The sequence below is a fragment of the Nansenia antarctica genome, assembly GCF_963989245.1.
Source record: "Nansenia antarctica genome assembly, chromosome: 13".
NCBI lineage: Eukaryota > Metazoa > Chordata > Actinopteri > Argentiniformes > Microstomatidae > Nansenia > Nansenia antarctica.
The window spans coordinates 24,271,117-24,287,283 of record NC_137683.1 but is presented as its reverse complement, the minus strand read 5'-3'; the positions used below and the strand labels follow the sequence as shown (position 1 = coordinate 24,287,283).

Below are 16,167 nucleotides of genomic sequence, written 5' to 3'. Positions count from 1 at the left end.
CTACGACGGAATTCTAGCATTCCAGTTCCAATTATATTTGGTTGACTTTACTGTGTTGCTGTGGTCCTATCCATGGGGAGTCCCATTGTGTTCATGGCAGAAGGCTGCCTTTATGTGTGCAGTTCTTCTTCTGTATTGTTTTTGTGATTGTATGTTTGTATTTTAGCAACTTATTTTCATTTCCCGACTCGACCGTGTGAGTAAAGTTGTAGCACCGTGCTTGAGTAGTGATCTCACGAGTATGTTTGTAACTTCCAACAGGATGTTTTATATTTTCAACAGCCGCACCACCCCCCTTGTTTGACCCTGTGGTGGCCTCCCAGTCCTTTCCCCAATACAGTACGTAGTGGCGAGGTTCCTCTGTCTGAGGACAGAGTGTTGAAGGTTAAAAAAAGGAGAGGTGTTTGGGGACTGGGAGTGGGTGGGAGTCTTCGATTGTTTTCACAGTGGCCCTGAACACATCCCGTTGACTGACTGACATCATCAGTTCTCTCACAACACCATGTCAGGAGTGCAAACTTGTCATCTTTAGACAAAATTGGTGTTTTTACCTCAAAATAGGTTGTTTATGTGAATATATATATATATATATAGATATAGATATAGATAGAGATAGATAGATAGAGATATATATAGATAGAGATATATATAGAGATATCTCTATATATATAGATATGTGTGTGTGTGGGGGGTGTGGGTTTACATGTCATCATCTACGAGCTAACATCTTCCTGTCTGCTTTGTCGGCTAAACTCCGCTGCTGCTTGATAAACCCTCTTGTGCCGCAAAGTTGAAATAACGTTTAGCTGCTTCAGGCTGCTAAGCTACACTCCCAGGCAGTGTGGGGAACACACCCACAGTAAGCAACCTGTTTTCGAAGTAATTATGTGGGTGGTAAGGTTACCTTGCAAGGCCGGCGCTAGCTATAAGGCACCAATAAGGCTAGCTATAAGGCACCTATAAGGCTAGCTATAAGGCACCTATAAGGTTAGCTATAAGACATCTCACACCTATAAGGCACCTATAAGGCTAGCTATAAGACACATTTAAGGCTAGCTATAAGGCACCTATAAGGCTAGCTATAAGACCTATAAGACTAGCTATAAGGCACCTATACGAATAGCTGTAAGACACCTATAAGGCTAGCTATAATACCTATAAGGCTAGCTATAAGGCACCAATAAGGCTAGCTATAAGGCACCAATAAGGCACCTATAAGGCACCAATACGGCTAGCTATAAGGCTAGCTATAAGACACCTATAAGGCTAGCTATAAGACCTATAAGGCTAGCTATAAGGCACCAATAAGGCACCTATAAGGCACCAATACGGCTAGCTATAAGGCACCTATAAGGTTAGCTATAAGGCACCAATAAGGCTAGCTATAAGGCTAGCTATAAGGCACCAATAAGGCACCTATAAGGCACCAATACGGCTAGCTATAAGGCTAGCTATAAGGCACCAATAAGGCTAGCTATAAGGCACCAATAAGGCTAGCTATAAGGCACCAATACGGCTAGCTATAAGGCTAGCTATAAGGCACCAATAAGGCTAGCTATAAGGCACCAATACGGCTAGCTATAAGGCACCTATAAGGCTAGCTATAAGACTAGCTATAAGGCTCCTATAAGAATAGCTATAAGACACCTATAAGGCACCTATAAGTGTAGCTATAAGACACCTATAATGCAGCTATAAGACACCTATAAGGCATCTATAGGGCTAGCTGTAAGGCACCACCTCCCAAAGGTGCGTCTCGCCCACCCAAAGTTTCCACAGCATGCATGTGGTAAATGGAGTCAGAAGGTCATGTTAGTAAAGCAGAGCCTGTCTAATGCCTCTACCTGAACCCCCGAAGCAAAACCTCTTGGGGGTTGCTAGTCTAAACAAACACACACACACCCCGCCCCTGTGCTGAACCCAAATCCCCTATGGTTGGGTGATCTAACCACAGTCAAACACATGCACATGCACACGCCTGACGCACACACGCACACACACACACCTTTGCCTCTGTTCCAAACCCATGACGTGGGCAGACCCAGCAACAGTCAGCAAAACGTAATGTGGTGCCACAGCTTTCACCAGGGGCAGGCGTACAATACTGCCCCAGTCCACTCTGGAACACTGGGCAGGTGTACCACCGGCGATAGGGAAAGCATTTCTATGAGGGTTTACTGTACTACGTACCGCTGAGACAAACAGTGTGGACCTTTCCACTGAGGGGCTGGGGGCGGGGGGGGGGGGGGGGGATAGGAGGTGAGGCCAGAGAGAGGAACAGAAAAACACACAGGCTAGCAGAAACACACAGGCTAGCAGAAACACACAGGCTCGCAGAAACACACAGGCTCGCAGAAAGGGATAATAAAACTAGACGGTTTAGCTCCAAGCAATGTTTGCCCTGTGTCATCGCAACGTCACCTGGTTGTGTGTGTGTGTGTGCGTGTGTGTGTGCGTGTGTGCGTGCGTGCGTGTTTTCGTGTCCCACCGTACTAAATACACTGTATTCAGTACGGTCGGTCTTATACACACACGCACGTACGCACATTTAACACAGGACAGAGCGAACGGAATCGAAGATGACGACCTCTACAAAAAAGGTGAAACAAGGTTGGTGAAACAACAACAACAACAACAACAACGTGGTTGCCATCGCCGCGCGCCGTTGTATATTCTGTGTTATTCTACCACCGCTCACCCGTAGCCTATATCCCGACCTGTGTTCTGTAATATTCCAGGTCAGCCGTTGAATGGAGACTGTTCTGATCACCCCTGTCAGATCTGGCGCCTCCCTGCGTGTTTACCGGTCATATTTGCGGTAGCCGCCCTGCTATTGATCTCATTTAGATTGACTTCAAAAGCCTTTTAAAGCTCTGGTTGTGGACATTGTTACATTGTTACTCTTGGTACACAGACCGCAGAATGGAGTAGAACACCAGCGGAGAGGGAGGCAGGGAGGGTTGGACTTTGATTTTTGCCGGCGGAAGGAGGGAAGTGTTGTTCCCTTAGCGATACGGATGAAAATATAATGAGAGTCCTCTCGCTGCTCTCTCTCTCTCTCTCTCTCTCTCTCTCTCTCTCTCTCTCTCTCTCTCTCTCTCTCTCTCTCTCTCTCTCGTTCTGTCTCTCTCTCTCTGTCTAGGCCTGTTGAAGGCTCTTCTCTGTGTTGTTGTATCATGTCCTCCATGTAATACGCTTAATACCTTCCCATATCTCTCCTTCTCACACACACACACACACACACAAGCCTTTCCTGGTTGGTGTGAAGTTGCTGATAGTGCTGAGACTTGGGTGCGGGTGCGGGTGCAGGTGTGTGTGGGTCTGTGTGACCTTGTTTCTCGATGGGGGGTCACAGTGTGTGTGAAAGACCTGACGGGCTTCATTCCTGTGTGTGTCTGTGTGTGTGTGTGTGTGTGTGTGTGTGTGTGTGTGTGTGTGTTCCACTCGCATCAGTTCAGTCGGGAAGAAAAGAGGGGACAAGAGAGATGGGCTGATAAGAGGTGGAGACGAGAGTGAGGGAGTGTTTCCATTCGAGTGTGTGTGTGTGTGTGTGTGTGTGTGTGTGTGTGTGCGTGCGCGCGTGTGCGTGTGTGGTAATTCCAGTAGACAACCTTCCTATACGGGTCCTGTTTCAGGGACTTACGGTAGCCTAGACACCCATCTAGTCTCGTCCTTATCAGTGTCAGTATCAGGTTTACCCTCTATTGATCCAACTGTGATATCAGAGCGATCCGGGACCGCACACACACGCGCGCCTCCACGGTTCTCTTTTTCCGCCGTCTTGCTTCTCTCTCCCTTCTTACTGCATGTCCATCCAGTCCCTTAGCTTAATGTTAATGAGATTGGAGATCTGTAGGCTAGTCGTGTTTTGACTGCTCAGTGCTAAATTCAAAAGCAACACACACCCACACACACACGCACACGCACACACACACACACACGCACACACAAACACGTACCACTAATGGAACAGGTCCTCTTGGCAGTCAAAGCAGTAAAAGAGGCACTGGACACAGACTGTAGTAGAATGCTTGTGAGTGCGTGCGTGCGTGGGTGTGTGTGTGTGTGTGATTGAACGTGTTTGAGTTGTCAGTCTTTGTTTGTGTAGTTTATGTGTAGTGTATGTGTGTTTTAGTCTTGTATCAAAGCTGTCAGATCGCTGTGTTTATAGACACACGTGTTTGAGATCCCTTCCTCCTCAATGGGAAAAGGCTCAGACTGATCTCCTAAGCCAATCACATCACAGGAAAAAGGGACCGGCGAAAAGCCTCTCACTAAGTTCTCAGCCAGCCTCCGTCTAACGATGGCCTTAGAGTTTCCTGGCACTGCCTCCCCCTTTGTTTTTGAACTCATTCTCTCTCTCTCTCTCTCTCTCTCTCTCTCTCCCTCCATCTTTCTTGTCTCTCTCCCCTCCCTACCCCTCTGTCTCTCCTCTTCACATTCTCTCTCTCCCCTCCCTACCTCTCTCCCCTCTTTCCATCCTCTTCTTCTCTCTTTCCCTCTCTCTCCCTCTCCACTCTTTCTCACTTTCTCTCTGCTCTTTGGACTGCTTTCTCTCTCTCTCCCTCCCTACCTCTCTCCTCTCTCTCTCTCTCTCTCTCCCTCTCTCCCCCCTTTCCCCCCTTTCCCTCTTCCATCTCATAATCATGTTCCATGGATTAAGGAACTTTAACTTCCGGCCTGTGTGTGTGTGTGTGTGTGTGTGTGTGTGAGTGTGTGAGTGTGTGAGTGTGAGTGTGAGTGTGTGTGTGTGTGTGTGTGTGTGTGTGTGTGTGTGCGTGCACGGTTCCTTGATGGTAGTGGCAGGGTGCCAAGGTTTCAGTGTTACAGCACTACTGAGCGGTGATTGTCTGCTGTGGTATGGTATGTATGCACGCAGCGCAGCCTACAAACCAGGGTCACTGAGTCCATTGAGGAGCCTGCTGTATGGAGGAGACTGTGCTGTAGGGAGGCTCGGCTGAGCGATGGCGTGTCTCCTCTCTTCACAGAATATCTGATTCCGTTTTTTTTTGCATTCTCTCTTTTTTTTGGCGGGGGGGGGGGCATTCTCTCTTCATACACACCCCTTTCTCTCCCTCTTGCTCCCATCAATCTCTCTCTCTCTCTCTTTCTCCCATCTGTCCCTCTCTGTCATTTGTGTGTGTGTGTGTGTGTGTGTGTGCGTGTGTGTGTGTGTGTGTGTGTGTGTGTGTGTGCGTGCGTGCGTGTGTGCGTGTGTGTGTGTGTGTGTGTGTGCGTGTGTGTGTGCGTGTGTGCGTGTGTGTGTGTTTTCTCAACAAGTCTTCTTATTCAGCCCCCTGTTGCTCGTGTGGACGTCTCCTACCAGTACCCCAGTGATGTGTGTGTATCTTCGCGGCCCGGGACATTGCGCTCTTAGCCGCTCTATAACTGGGTTTGTCTGTAAAGAGCTTAGCGCCGGTGGGCGTTGGAGAGCACTAAGCTGATTACCTTCTGCTAACGAGCCGGTTCTCACATGGAGGGAGGGAGGGAGGGAGGGAGGGAGGGTGGCTGGGTGGTGTGTGTGCGCCCATGTCTGTGGATGGAAGGAAGGATCAAGTCTAGGGTCGGGGGGGGTTGGCTAGGGTCAAGGAAGGGATGAGTGGAGTTCAAAGTGCGTCAAGGGCTCAGGATAAGGTCAAGGTGCGAGAGAGAGAGAGAGAAAAGTGGAGGACAAAATGTGCTAGACAAACTTGTGCCAGCCAGACCCAGATTTAATGAACAAGGGACATGGTTTGCTCTCTCCCCCATGTATTGCGGTCAGAATAGTTCTTAACCATCATGTTTTTCTTTCTGCAAAACATCACCCTTGAAAACGCTTTACTCAGACAGGAAGATGTTGTGTACGCCCTACAGTGTGTCTGTGTGACGTCCTCAGTGTGTAAAACATTTGGTGGAGAACCACTTGTGTGTGTGTGTGTGTGTGTGTGTGGTGTGAGAGAGAGAGTGTTTACTGTCCTGTATGCCCGCCGTTGCATCGTGAGGCGTGTGGTTTGTGTGTCTGTGCCTCTCTGTGTGTGTCCTTGCCTCCCTCCCTCCGTGTTCGACGGGCTTGTTTTCTCCTCCTGTTAGCGATGTTAGCGAGTCGCCGGCATTGGTAATTACCGTCCGTCACACAATGTTCTTCCCCCGGTCGCGAGGCGGGTGGGAACAAGAAGCACACATAGGACCCAATCTTTGATGCGATAGAAGCGCTTATTAAAGCCTTAACTCACACAGGGGGGAGAGGACAGGAAACAGGCAGTCATTAACACTTACCGGGGCGGTAAAGTGGAGGTAGAGAGCGTTTGTGTGTACTGTGTACGCCCCCACGGATGAGCGGAGCACATGCGCGGGGGGGGGGGGGGTGAGGAGGGGGATGACGGAGGTCAGGAACACACCACATGACCACCTCCACCAAACCTTGTTAGTCATTTATTTTTCAGTTCCTCAGCGGGGGGGGGGGGGGGGGGGGGGGAGGGTATTCAGTGAGGTTAGGTGTAAGTGGAGAGGGGAAAAAAAAGCTTTTAGAGTAGTAGACTGAATATGAATCATGCTCTGCGCCATGGTTACCGCGTCACGTGTGTGCTTGTGCTTGTGTGTTCCGTTGATTGAGTGGCGCGCGTGTTGCTGTTTTCGTGTGACTGAAATGTGCACTCGTGAGTGTGCGTCCGTCTGTGTGTGTGCGTGCGTGCCTCGAGTGCGCGTGCGTGCGTGCCTGCCTCGAGTGTGCCCAGGCTATGACGAGGCCTTCTTCAGGTCAGTAGAGATTCTATTGGGCGGGGGAAGAGGGAGGGAGGGAGGGAGGGAGGGAGGGAGGTGTGAGGTGTTGGGGACATTGCCTCCCAGCTTGGTTAAAAACAGCAGTGGTGCCATGACATGCTTTATAGCTAGCCGTGACCAGAGAGAGCTACTGTTACCCCGCTGTCCAGCAGAATCACAGGACCATAGAGCTCTGTAACTCACACACACACACACACACACACACACACACACACACACACACACACACACAGCCCTGTGTTCCCTCCCCGCTCCGAGGTCTGCCTTCTCTGTGCAGTTTAAAGCAGGCGGTCGACCCTGTGCCAGCAGCACACACACACACACACACACACACACACATCAGCTGCTTTTTCACCACACCACAACTCCCCCCGAAAAAACATTTATTAGAATGAGGAGAGCAAAAACTCACTCTGTAAATCTATGAATTGACGTAGATGTGTGGGGAGGGAGGGAGGGAGGGAGGGAGTTGGTGGCATTCTAAAAAGGGACTTTCGTAGCCTTTTTTCTCTGGTCTGGAGACGTCAAGGAGAGAAGAGGGGCCCTGTTGGAACATCCAGCATTCCCCCTGTTCATATATAAATATTTGTGGTGCCATGGTGGGCCTGCCGGTCTGCCAACCCCCCAACACACACACACACACACACACACAGACACACACACACCGCCTTTTTTCAACCGTACCCAGTTTCACAGAAACGATCTGCTGTGAATTAAGGCACTAAGGTTACACATGGTAAGTTAAAACGAGAGGGGAGGAAGGGGAGGAAGGTGGGGGGGGGGGATGGGATGGGATTGGAGGTTGGATCGGACTCCACTTCGAACTCTATTAATAATGACTTAAATAAACACACAGATATAGCAGGGTCGGGTGAGTGGCATTTCAATTCACGAATTAAAACTGAAATTGAATCAGAATTTCAGGTCACTTCCTGTATCGGCCCGAGTTGAAACGGAATTATCCTCGACCCTGAAATCGGCATGGCAATCGAACAAACAAACAGTACTTTCTTGCTCCCCCCCTAAACCCATGAGAGTTCATGAGATTTCCAAATAGACTCTTCTGGATTCTCTTCTCTTCTCTTCTTATTCTCTCTTTGTCGAAATCTTCCCTTTGAGTTTGTCAATCGGATCCTCTCGGGGTTCCGTTCCGCGCCAGAGAGCTTCTGACTCTGCGAAAAAGAAGAAATCTGGTGAAACAAGTGATAAAAAAAAAGACTGTGGGCTCTCATATTCCACCCCTTGTTTTAACATCCTGGGGTGTAGAAGAATGCTTTAGGTAGAAGTCGCCCACGCTGCCGCTGATCTGGAATCAGGTTACCCCCTCCCCCTGATCCTCACTTTAACCATTGAGGGGAATAAAATGATATCTGACCCTTTGTCAGCGGTGGTAGGGGGGGGGGAATGTCTACCTACTCTGTCTAGAATGTCTGTGAATGCTCCGTGAGAGCAGCTGCGCAGACATGCAGCTCTCCTTGTGTTTCACTTTGTTTGTACTGCGGCGGCGTCGGCGTGGTCGCTAAGGCAGTTCTGGGAAGAGCGTTCGGAGGGACGGAGGAGAGACGGCTTTTGAGTCGTACCAAAGTAAATCACTCAGCTCCACTATTTATTCTGGAGGTTTCCGCGAAACACTTTTGGCGGAAAGTGGCAGAACTGGTGGAGCAACAGAATACAGAGAGTCCGGAAAATAGGGTGTGTGTGTGCGAGCGTGCATGCGTGCGTGCGTGTGCACTATACTTCATAGCGCCTTATTTGAACACACAATGTTCGACGTCTGTTTGCATCTCAACTGTCGGGGGCCCAAGTTCCAGTGTCGCGAACAGGGACACAAGTTGTTGATGCAAGTGTCTTTAGTGTCTTGTTTCATTATTTCAGCGTGTGTCTCTTCTCTTCTCTGTCGCCCACTACCCTTTGCTCCTGTTGGCTTGGCCTCCTCGATCCCATTCTGCAGTCAGGGACAGGACGTCCCAAATACAGATCAGGAATCTAAGCTACTGGAGTATCCGTTGCGGGCGCACACGCACACAATTACTGACCGACACGTCTCTAATCAAGATCAGGATCTGGTGTGCAGGCTCTAGTGGTACTGCACACCACACACACACACACACACACGTTTATCAGTCCCTTCAAACAGAACGAAAACAACAACAGGCTTCTCCTTCAGTGCATGCGCTCGTACCCTCTCTGGCCAGCCAGCCGGGGGTGGGATTCGCCGCCAGGCCGCAGCACTGTTCCTCACTCACTACACAGGCTGCCTCCCTCCACCTGGTCCACTCCCATCTCCCCTCTCCCTCGCTCCCTCTCTTCCCTCTCTCTCTCTCTCTCTCCTTCCCCTCCCTCTCTCTCTCTCCCTCCCTCTCTTTCCCATCCCCTCTCCCTCCCCCTCTCTCTCCCTTTCGCTCTCTGCTCCCTCTCTCTATCCTTCCCCCACTTCCTCTCTCTCTCTCTCTCCCTCTCTTTCCCATTCCCTCTCTCTCTCTCTCTCCCTCTCTCTCTCTCTGCTCCCTCTCTCTATCCTTCCCTCACTTCCTCTCTCTCTCCCTCCCTCTCTTTCCCATCCCCTCTCTCCCTCCCTCTCTCTCCCTTTCTCTCTCTTCTCCCTCTCTCTCTCCTTCCCCCTCTCCCTCTCTCTCTCCCTCTCTCTCTCTCCCTTTCTCTCTCTTCTCCCTCTCTCTATCCTTCCCCCACTTCCTCTCTCTCTCTCCCTCTCTCTCTCTCTCTCTGCTCCCTCTCTCTCTCTCCCTCTCTCTCTCTCTCTCTCTCTCTGCTCCCTCTCTCTCTCTCTCCCTTTCTCTCTCTGCTCCCTCTCTCTATCCTTCCCCCACTTCCTCTCTCTCTCTCCCTCTCTCTCTCTCCCTCTCTCTCCCTCTCTTTCCCATTCCCTCTCTCCCTCTCTCTCTCTCTCTCTCTCTCTCTCTCTCCTTCCCCCACTCCCTCTCTTTCCCATCCCCTCTCTCCCTCCCTCTCTCTCTCCTTCCCCCTCTCTCTCTCTCTCTCCCTCTCTTTCCCATCCCCTCTCCCTCCCCCTCTCTCTCTCCCTTTCGCTCTCCCTCCCTCTCTCTCTCTCCCTTTCGCTCTCTGCTCCCTCTTTCTCTCCCTTTCTCTGTCTGCTCTCTCTCTCCCTCTCTCTCTCCCTCCCTCTCTCTCTCCCTCTCTCTCTCTCTCTTTCCCTCTCCCTCTCTCTCCCTTTCTCCTTTTCTCTCTCTGCTTCCCCTCCCTCTCTCTCCCTCTCCCTCTCTCTCCCTCTTTCTCTCCGCTCTTTGCCCTGTTCCCCTCTTCCCTAGTGAGTGTGTTCTAACAGCCTCTCCCGGCTGTGCGGAGGCCTCTCCCTGGTGGGCCCCCCGTCTGTGTGAGGCTGGAGGGTGGGTCGGAGCTGCAGCACACTATCTAGTATCCCCAGGTCAAAAACCTCAACAAGATATGCTCACACACACACACACCTGGATGAACAGACGTGTTACATAACTTGGTGTAGTGGTGTCTTCACCAGGCGTGGAAGTGATTGACAGTGCAAGGGTCAAAGGAGAGAGGGGGCAGTGTGTGTTTGCAGCAGTAGCATGTTCTCTGGCAGGAAGACAGACAGACAGAAAGACAGACAGACACAGAGATTCAGACAGACAGACAGGCACATGGACACAGAGGTTTAGACAGACAGACAGGCACATGGCTGGACTATAGTCAGTCTACCCAATGCCATGTTTATTGTAGTACCAGTGTAGCTTCAGTGTTTCCCCTAGGTTTGCTGCCTTGGGCGGGTGGCATGGACCCCCCCCCCTCGGTGAAGATAACTCATTAAGGGCTGGATTGGGGGTAAGACCCTGTGACATACCAGCGTCATGTCCAGGGGGTGTACTTGTACATCAAGCCGCCTCACGCTACGGAAACAGGAGATAGGGTCCTGCCCTATGGGCCATTAGGCGTGAGAACCATCGGTTCTCAAGGCTACTTACTTATGTAATCAAACAAGTAATCTAGTAGTGTGCACTGTGCAGTAGTTATAATACTGTAATATGTTAATGTTTTGTAGTATGTGCATGGTGTTGCTTAGGGGGTGGCAGTCTTTTGTTTTCTCCCAGTGTGTTTCTCCAGGAGCGTGTTTGCTAGGGGGAAATAGCTGTTTGTCAGTTTAGCCCTGAGGCTTCGGTACCGTTTCCCCAACGGCAATAATCGTGTGTGTGTGTGTGTGTGTGTGTGTGTGTGTGTGTGTGTGGAACTGCAGCCACAGTTACTCTTAGTAGGGATGCTCCGATCTGGATTTTTGGGGCCGATACCGATCACCGATTTTTTTCCTCAAGATCAACCGATACCGATACCGATTTTTTTTTTAATACATAACTGTAGGCCTACTGACTGGATAGCCTACATATTTTTTGCTTTTTAGACAAAAGTTTTGATCCATTAGGCACCAAGCAAACGCAGACCCATTTTTATGGCATAGTAAAGGTCTGGCCTATCACCCAGTTAGGGCCTGAAGCCCAAGTCAGTCGATATGGCTGTATAAAAGACATCATAAACGTGGCCTTCATGGTTTACATACTGTTACGTCCTCCTATGTTTTCTGTTCAGTTATCTGTCTTCCCCAGGAAAAAAAAAAAAAAAAAAAAAAAACGTTTTTTGCGATCGGCCATTTTTGCCGATCACCGATCGAGTCATTTGGAGTGAAATCGGCCGATTTAAATCGGTGGCCGATAAATCGGAGCATCCCTAACTCTTAGACACATGGTCAGACAGACAGACAGACGAGCATCACACCCAGAGCACCGTGACCCCTAAATTATCCCGCAGGCGTCAACCTCAGCAGCTTGTGTGTGTGGTGGAACCGCTGTTGCTGTCACTGTTGCATCTTCCCTACTGGAAGCGTTTTTGCTACGGCTCTACTGCGGAGCTGCTAATGCCACCCCTACCTTTGTACATTGAGTACATTGCCCTTGATAATGGGCATCAATAATATCATGTTTCATTTGACTTCATTGTAAATTGTTCTGGGTTCAGTCTCTGCTGTCAACCATCCTTAATTAGCGGTTGGGTGGGTGGGTGGATGGGTGAGTGGGTGGGTGGGTGAGTGGGTGGGTGGATGGGTGAGTGGGTGGGTGGGTGAGTGGGTGAGTGGGTGGGTGAGTGGGTGAGTGAGAGAGATGATGACTATGACTACCGTATTTTAATACAGCTTTTAATTTGAAACAGATAGCGGGGGGCAAAAAAAAAAAAGACATATTTACAGATGTAGACATTGAAGACTGTAGTGTATGTTGCTGGTATGATCATTTTCAGGCGCGCGGCACACAGAGAAAATAGGCGAGACTCCCGACTCTCTAGATGGCGTGCGGCGGCAGCCAGCGTGAGACCCGCATCTCACGCGTGCTGTAAGGCGGCTCTAACCCGTTAACATGGGGGCCGAAATGGACCTCACACACACTGCTGAGGTTCGGCGCTTCCAGTGAAATTTAGCCGTAATGAAGCCATCACCGTGACAGGCACGGACCAGACAGACAGACCAGACCAGACGGACGGACGGACACGGACGGACGGACGGGGGAGAACAGTTTATTAGACAGATGCTGGCTGAGGCAGATAGCCCTGTCTGCCCCCGGAGTTAAAGAGCTGGAGAGAGACACGGGCGTACAGCTCCCACAGGCATTGTGATGTAGATTAGACCACGGATGGAGAGACACACAAGGAAATGGAGGAGATCGATAGACAAGTGGCCCGAAGGGGAGAGAGCGAGAGAGAGGGAGAGGGAGGGAGGGAGAGAGAGGGGGGGGGGGGAGTGAGGGATATCTGATTACAGTAGTTAGGAAAGGAAACGCTTCCTGTCTGGTCGCATTATGACTGGGCCCGCTGTGTGTGTGGGTGGGTGGGTGGGTGTGTGTGCGAGTGTGTGTGTGCGAGTGTGTGTGTGTGTGTGTGTGTGTATGTGTGTGTGCGGGTGTGTGTGTGCGAGTGTGTGTGTGTGTGTGTGTGTGTGTGTGTGTGTGTGTGTAGAATAGCGAGGCAGATGCACCCGCCAACCTTCTGCTTGCTAATGAATTTGTGTGTGTGTGTGTGTGCGTGCGTGCGTGTGTGTGTGGGGCCGTGTGTGTGGTCGTGTGTGTGTGTGTATCCGTCCACCAATGCATGTCCTGACTGTCTCCTCTGGTCTCCTTCAGTCCGTTCAGTCAGATTGTTTGTGTGGCTCTTTCAGGCTGGCTGGGCTGGCTGGCACGGCCCGGGCCAGGGGGGGCTATATATAGCACTGCACCAGGAGGAAGAAAAGGGGGGAGCCGTAAATATAGAGGAGCACTTTTCTGCGGGACAATTAGAGCACAGGGCTGGGAAATGTAAAGTAGGGAACGTCCGGGCACCCTCTGTCAATCACAGTCTGTGTCGTCTCCTCCGACTCCGGCTTTGTTTAATTGACATTCGCTGCCCGTTCCATTTTAGTTGTATCGGCCTTTAGATTTTTTTTTTATCATAGACGCGGAATCATATTCCTATCATATGATGTTGTTGTTCTATCTGAGAGAGTTTGTTAGGTATTAGCAAACTAGCAATACAGTTAGTAGCTCCCACCTTGCCGACGGTTGTGCTCATTCAGGAGTTTTCACCACAATACTTGAGTGACACTTTTATCAAGTCCTGCATGTGTACATAGTGCCGAGGGTGGGGTGGGGATGGGGGGGACGGGGACGGGGACGGGGGGTTAGGGACTTGTGTTGATTTGGAATTGGTCACTTTGCTGTGAGTTTCCTTCCCTCCTTTCTGTAGTCTAAATATCCCCAGTCTGTCAGTGCGCAACCCTCGAAGCCTTTATCCAAATGTACGGTCGGTTCCATAACAATCTTGGCATGTTTGTGTGAAACTCACACAACGGTTCATGTTATTACTAATAATGACCTTTGACGTCACGACACAGTTTCTTACTGTAGTTGTGTAACAAAACGTTCGAAAGAGCCCTAGAAACCCCCTCCTTCCTTCCTCTCTGCCCTCCACTCTTGCGTTATACACCCATGTGTTTTGCTTCATCCCTCCAGCTATATCCCCCCCCCCTCTCTCTCTCTCCATCTCTCTTATCTCTCTCCTTCCTCTGTTTTACTTCATTGTGTATGTATATGAATATTTTGGTCACAATGTTCCTCACTTTATAAGCAGACATTGATATGTGCTACAGTAGATCTGATAATTGCTGTTAAGAGAGCTAGTGAGTAAATATTTGTGTTTCTTCATATCTTATTATGTTGCGTACCGTCATCTAAGCCGACTCTTTCCTTGTTTTCAGAATGCTGATGTCTATGTCGTGTCCTTGGAATCACGGAGAAGGAAGGGAGTCTTGGAGATCCCTTAGCTCCTCTTCATCCTTCGTGTGACGACTGGATGGAGAGAGACGTGGACACGTCCCTGAAGCACTTTGAAAAGACTGATGGAAAACGTTCTTTTTTTTTTCTTTTTCTTTTTTTTTGCTTTCAGTTTATTGGTTGTGGCAACCAATGGGGATGTGTGCCAAAAGAAATTCTAAAAACCTATTGGTTGTTCTTATCCCCGTGACGAACGCGCCAATCACAGAGGAGTGTGCAAAGACTTGACTGCCAATTGGGAGCCGATGTTTTTTTGGTGTGTTTTTTTTAAGCTGATCCTCAGTTTAAGCGAAACCCAATTAACCGATCACAAAACAGGATTCAATCTAATGATGGCTGAAAATATATATTTTATTGTGTAATAATGAAATATATAGAGATATATATCTGCTCAAAAGTGCCTCATTTTTTGATTGTAGCCATTTTACAAAGAACTTAGCATTGACTAAGGAACTGAAGAAGCTTCAGTTGTTGTGTTTGCATTGAAGTAGAACTATTGCAGCAGGTGAAATCAACAAAAGAGAGAGAGAACTGATATTCGTATATAGGCTAGTATGAATAATAATGATGTTGATGATGATGATGATGATAATGATATTAGCAATCAGCTGGCCTTACTGTCTTACTGTGAAAGATATTAGCTTAGCTTTTATTCGCTTTATTCTCATTGCTTCAATGTATCTATTTCCCCCATCTCTCTTTCTTTTTAATCTATATTTTTCTTTCTGTAAAGTGTCCACAACTCCACCTCACACATCCAAATATGTAGAGAGTTACTCCATTCATTGTTCACATTAACACACCCCCACATCCCATACACACTCATCCCTAACGATGAATATTGGCCCTGGGCAATGTGTGTAACGCCCAAGAGCAACAAAAGGCACTTGGTTGGTTTGGCTGCTGCAGGAGACCTGGAGACCTGGATGACTGAGCAGGTCAGATTAGCATTAGCGTTGAAGTGAGGTTAATTGGTTGTGCTGCTGACCACAGCTCAGAACGAGGCCAGACATGACCCTGACCGATCCCATTATCAGCTCAGTCATTAGCACTATTAGCCCCGAGACAGCCGCATGTCTTTTAAGCCCACTGTGTCAGCCAGGAGCCTGTTAGAGACAGGTCGTGCTCAGGAGGATAAGAGACATTGACGATAGCCATGCTAGCTTTATTGTTAGCGAAATGTCTGGTTCGCCGTATAGGGCCTACCAGCCTAGCCATCTCCCTCTCCCTTCCTACCCCCCCTTCCTCTTACAATACTGCTATGCATTAGTACAGAAGTGCCTGTCTGTCTGTCTCTGTATGTCCCTCTGTCCATCTCTACCCCTCTTAGCACTTCTTGCAGAGTGTACGTAGTCTATTTTTCCTAGCAGCTGTATAGTTCTGTTAAGGTAGCTACTTTGATAAGTGATGATGATGACCCATGTAAAAGACTTGACCAATTTTTTTGGCCCTAACATTTTTGGGGTAGGTGCTGTTCGCTTCGCCCCCACATGGACAAAGCTTCTGTGGCTATCGGTGCCAAAACGGAAAAACGATGGTACGCTGTGACTCTTTCTGACAGTGCTTCAAAAGCTACGTTAAGTTCTCAAGTTCTGCTGTTTTTTATGTTTTATTATAACGTTGCCTGCTCTCTTGTGGTTTTTTCTTGAAACACCGAAAAATAAGAAGGACATTTTTGGGACACATCTTACCTCACAGTCTGGCCCCGTGGCGCTTTGAGATGCCTCCGCTTTGAGTTGCTCAACAATAGGCCTTTCTCATCTGCTAATAGGAGCAACGACTTGGATTCAAATGTTAGGAATCCTAGAAACAGAGAAAAAGGATACACACACACACACCCCCCCAAAAAACCGTTTCTGTAGCCGCCCAGTTCTCAACACTTGTCTACTCGTGTGCCAGTCAGTCTGTCTGCCGGTTGCCAGTCAGTCTGTCTGCCGGTTGCCTCACACCCTTTTTTTCAACCGTGTCACATGACTCGGCGTAGCAAAAACAAAGCAGCTTTATTACAACCAGATTGGGATCTGTGGTCAGGGAGAATTGACCGCAACGGTTTCTAATGTAGAGGTGGAAAAAC

General features: G+C 49.2%; 1 protein-coding gene across 1 annotated transcript in view; it reads left to right on the top strand.

The window, feature by feature from the left end:
• The window catches only part of LOC308169145 (insulin receptor substrate 1-B), a 32,943-nt gene extending 17,011 nt beyond the window's left edge, over nucleotides 1-15,932 (top strand). Inside the window, exon 4 of the mRNA XM_080543795.1 lies at nucleotides 14,018-15,932. Within this exon, the coding sequence (XP_080399921.1) occupies nucleotides 14,018-14,025 (8 nt within the window). The 3' untranslated portion in view covers nucleotides 14,026-15,932. The remainder of the gene's footprint in view (nucleotides 1-14,017) is intronic.
• The last annotated feature ends 235 nt before the right edge of the window (nucleotides 15,933-16,167 follow it).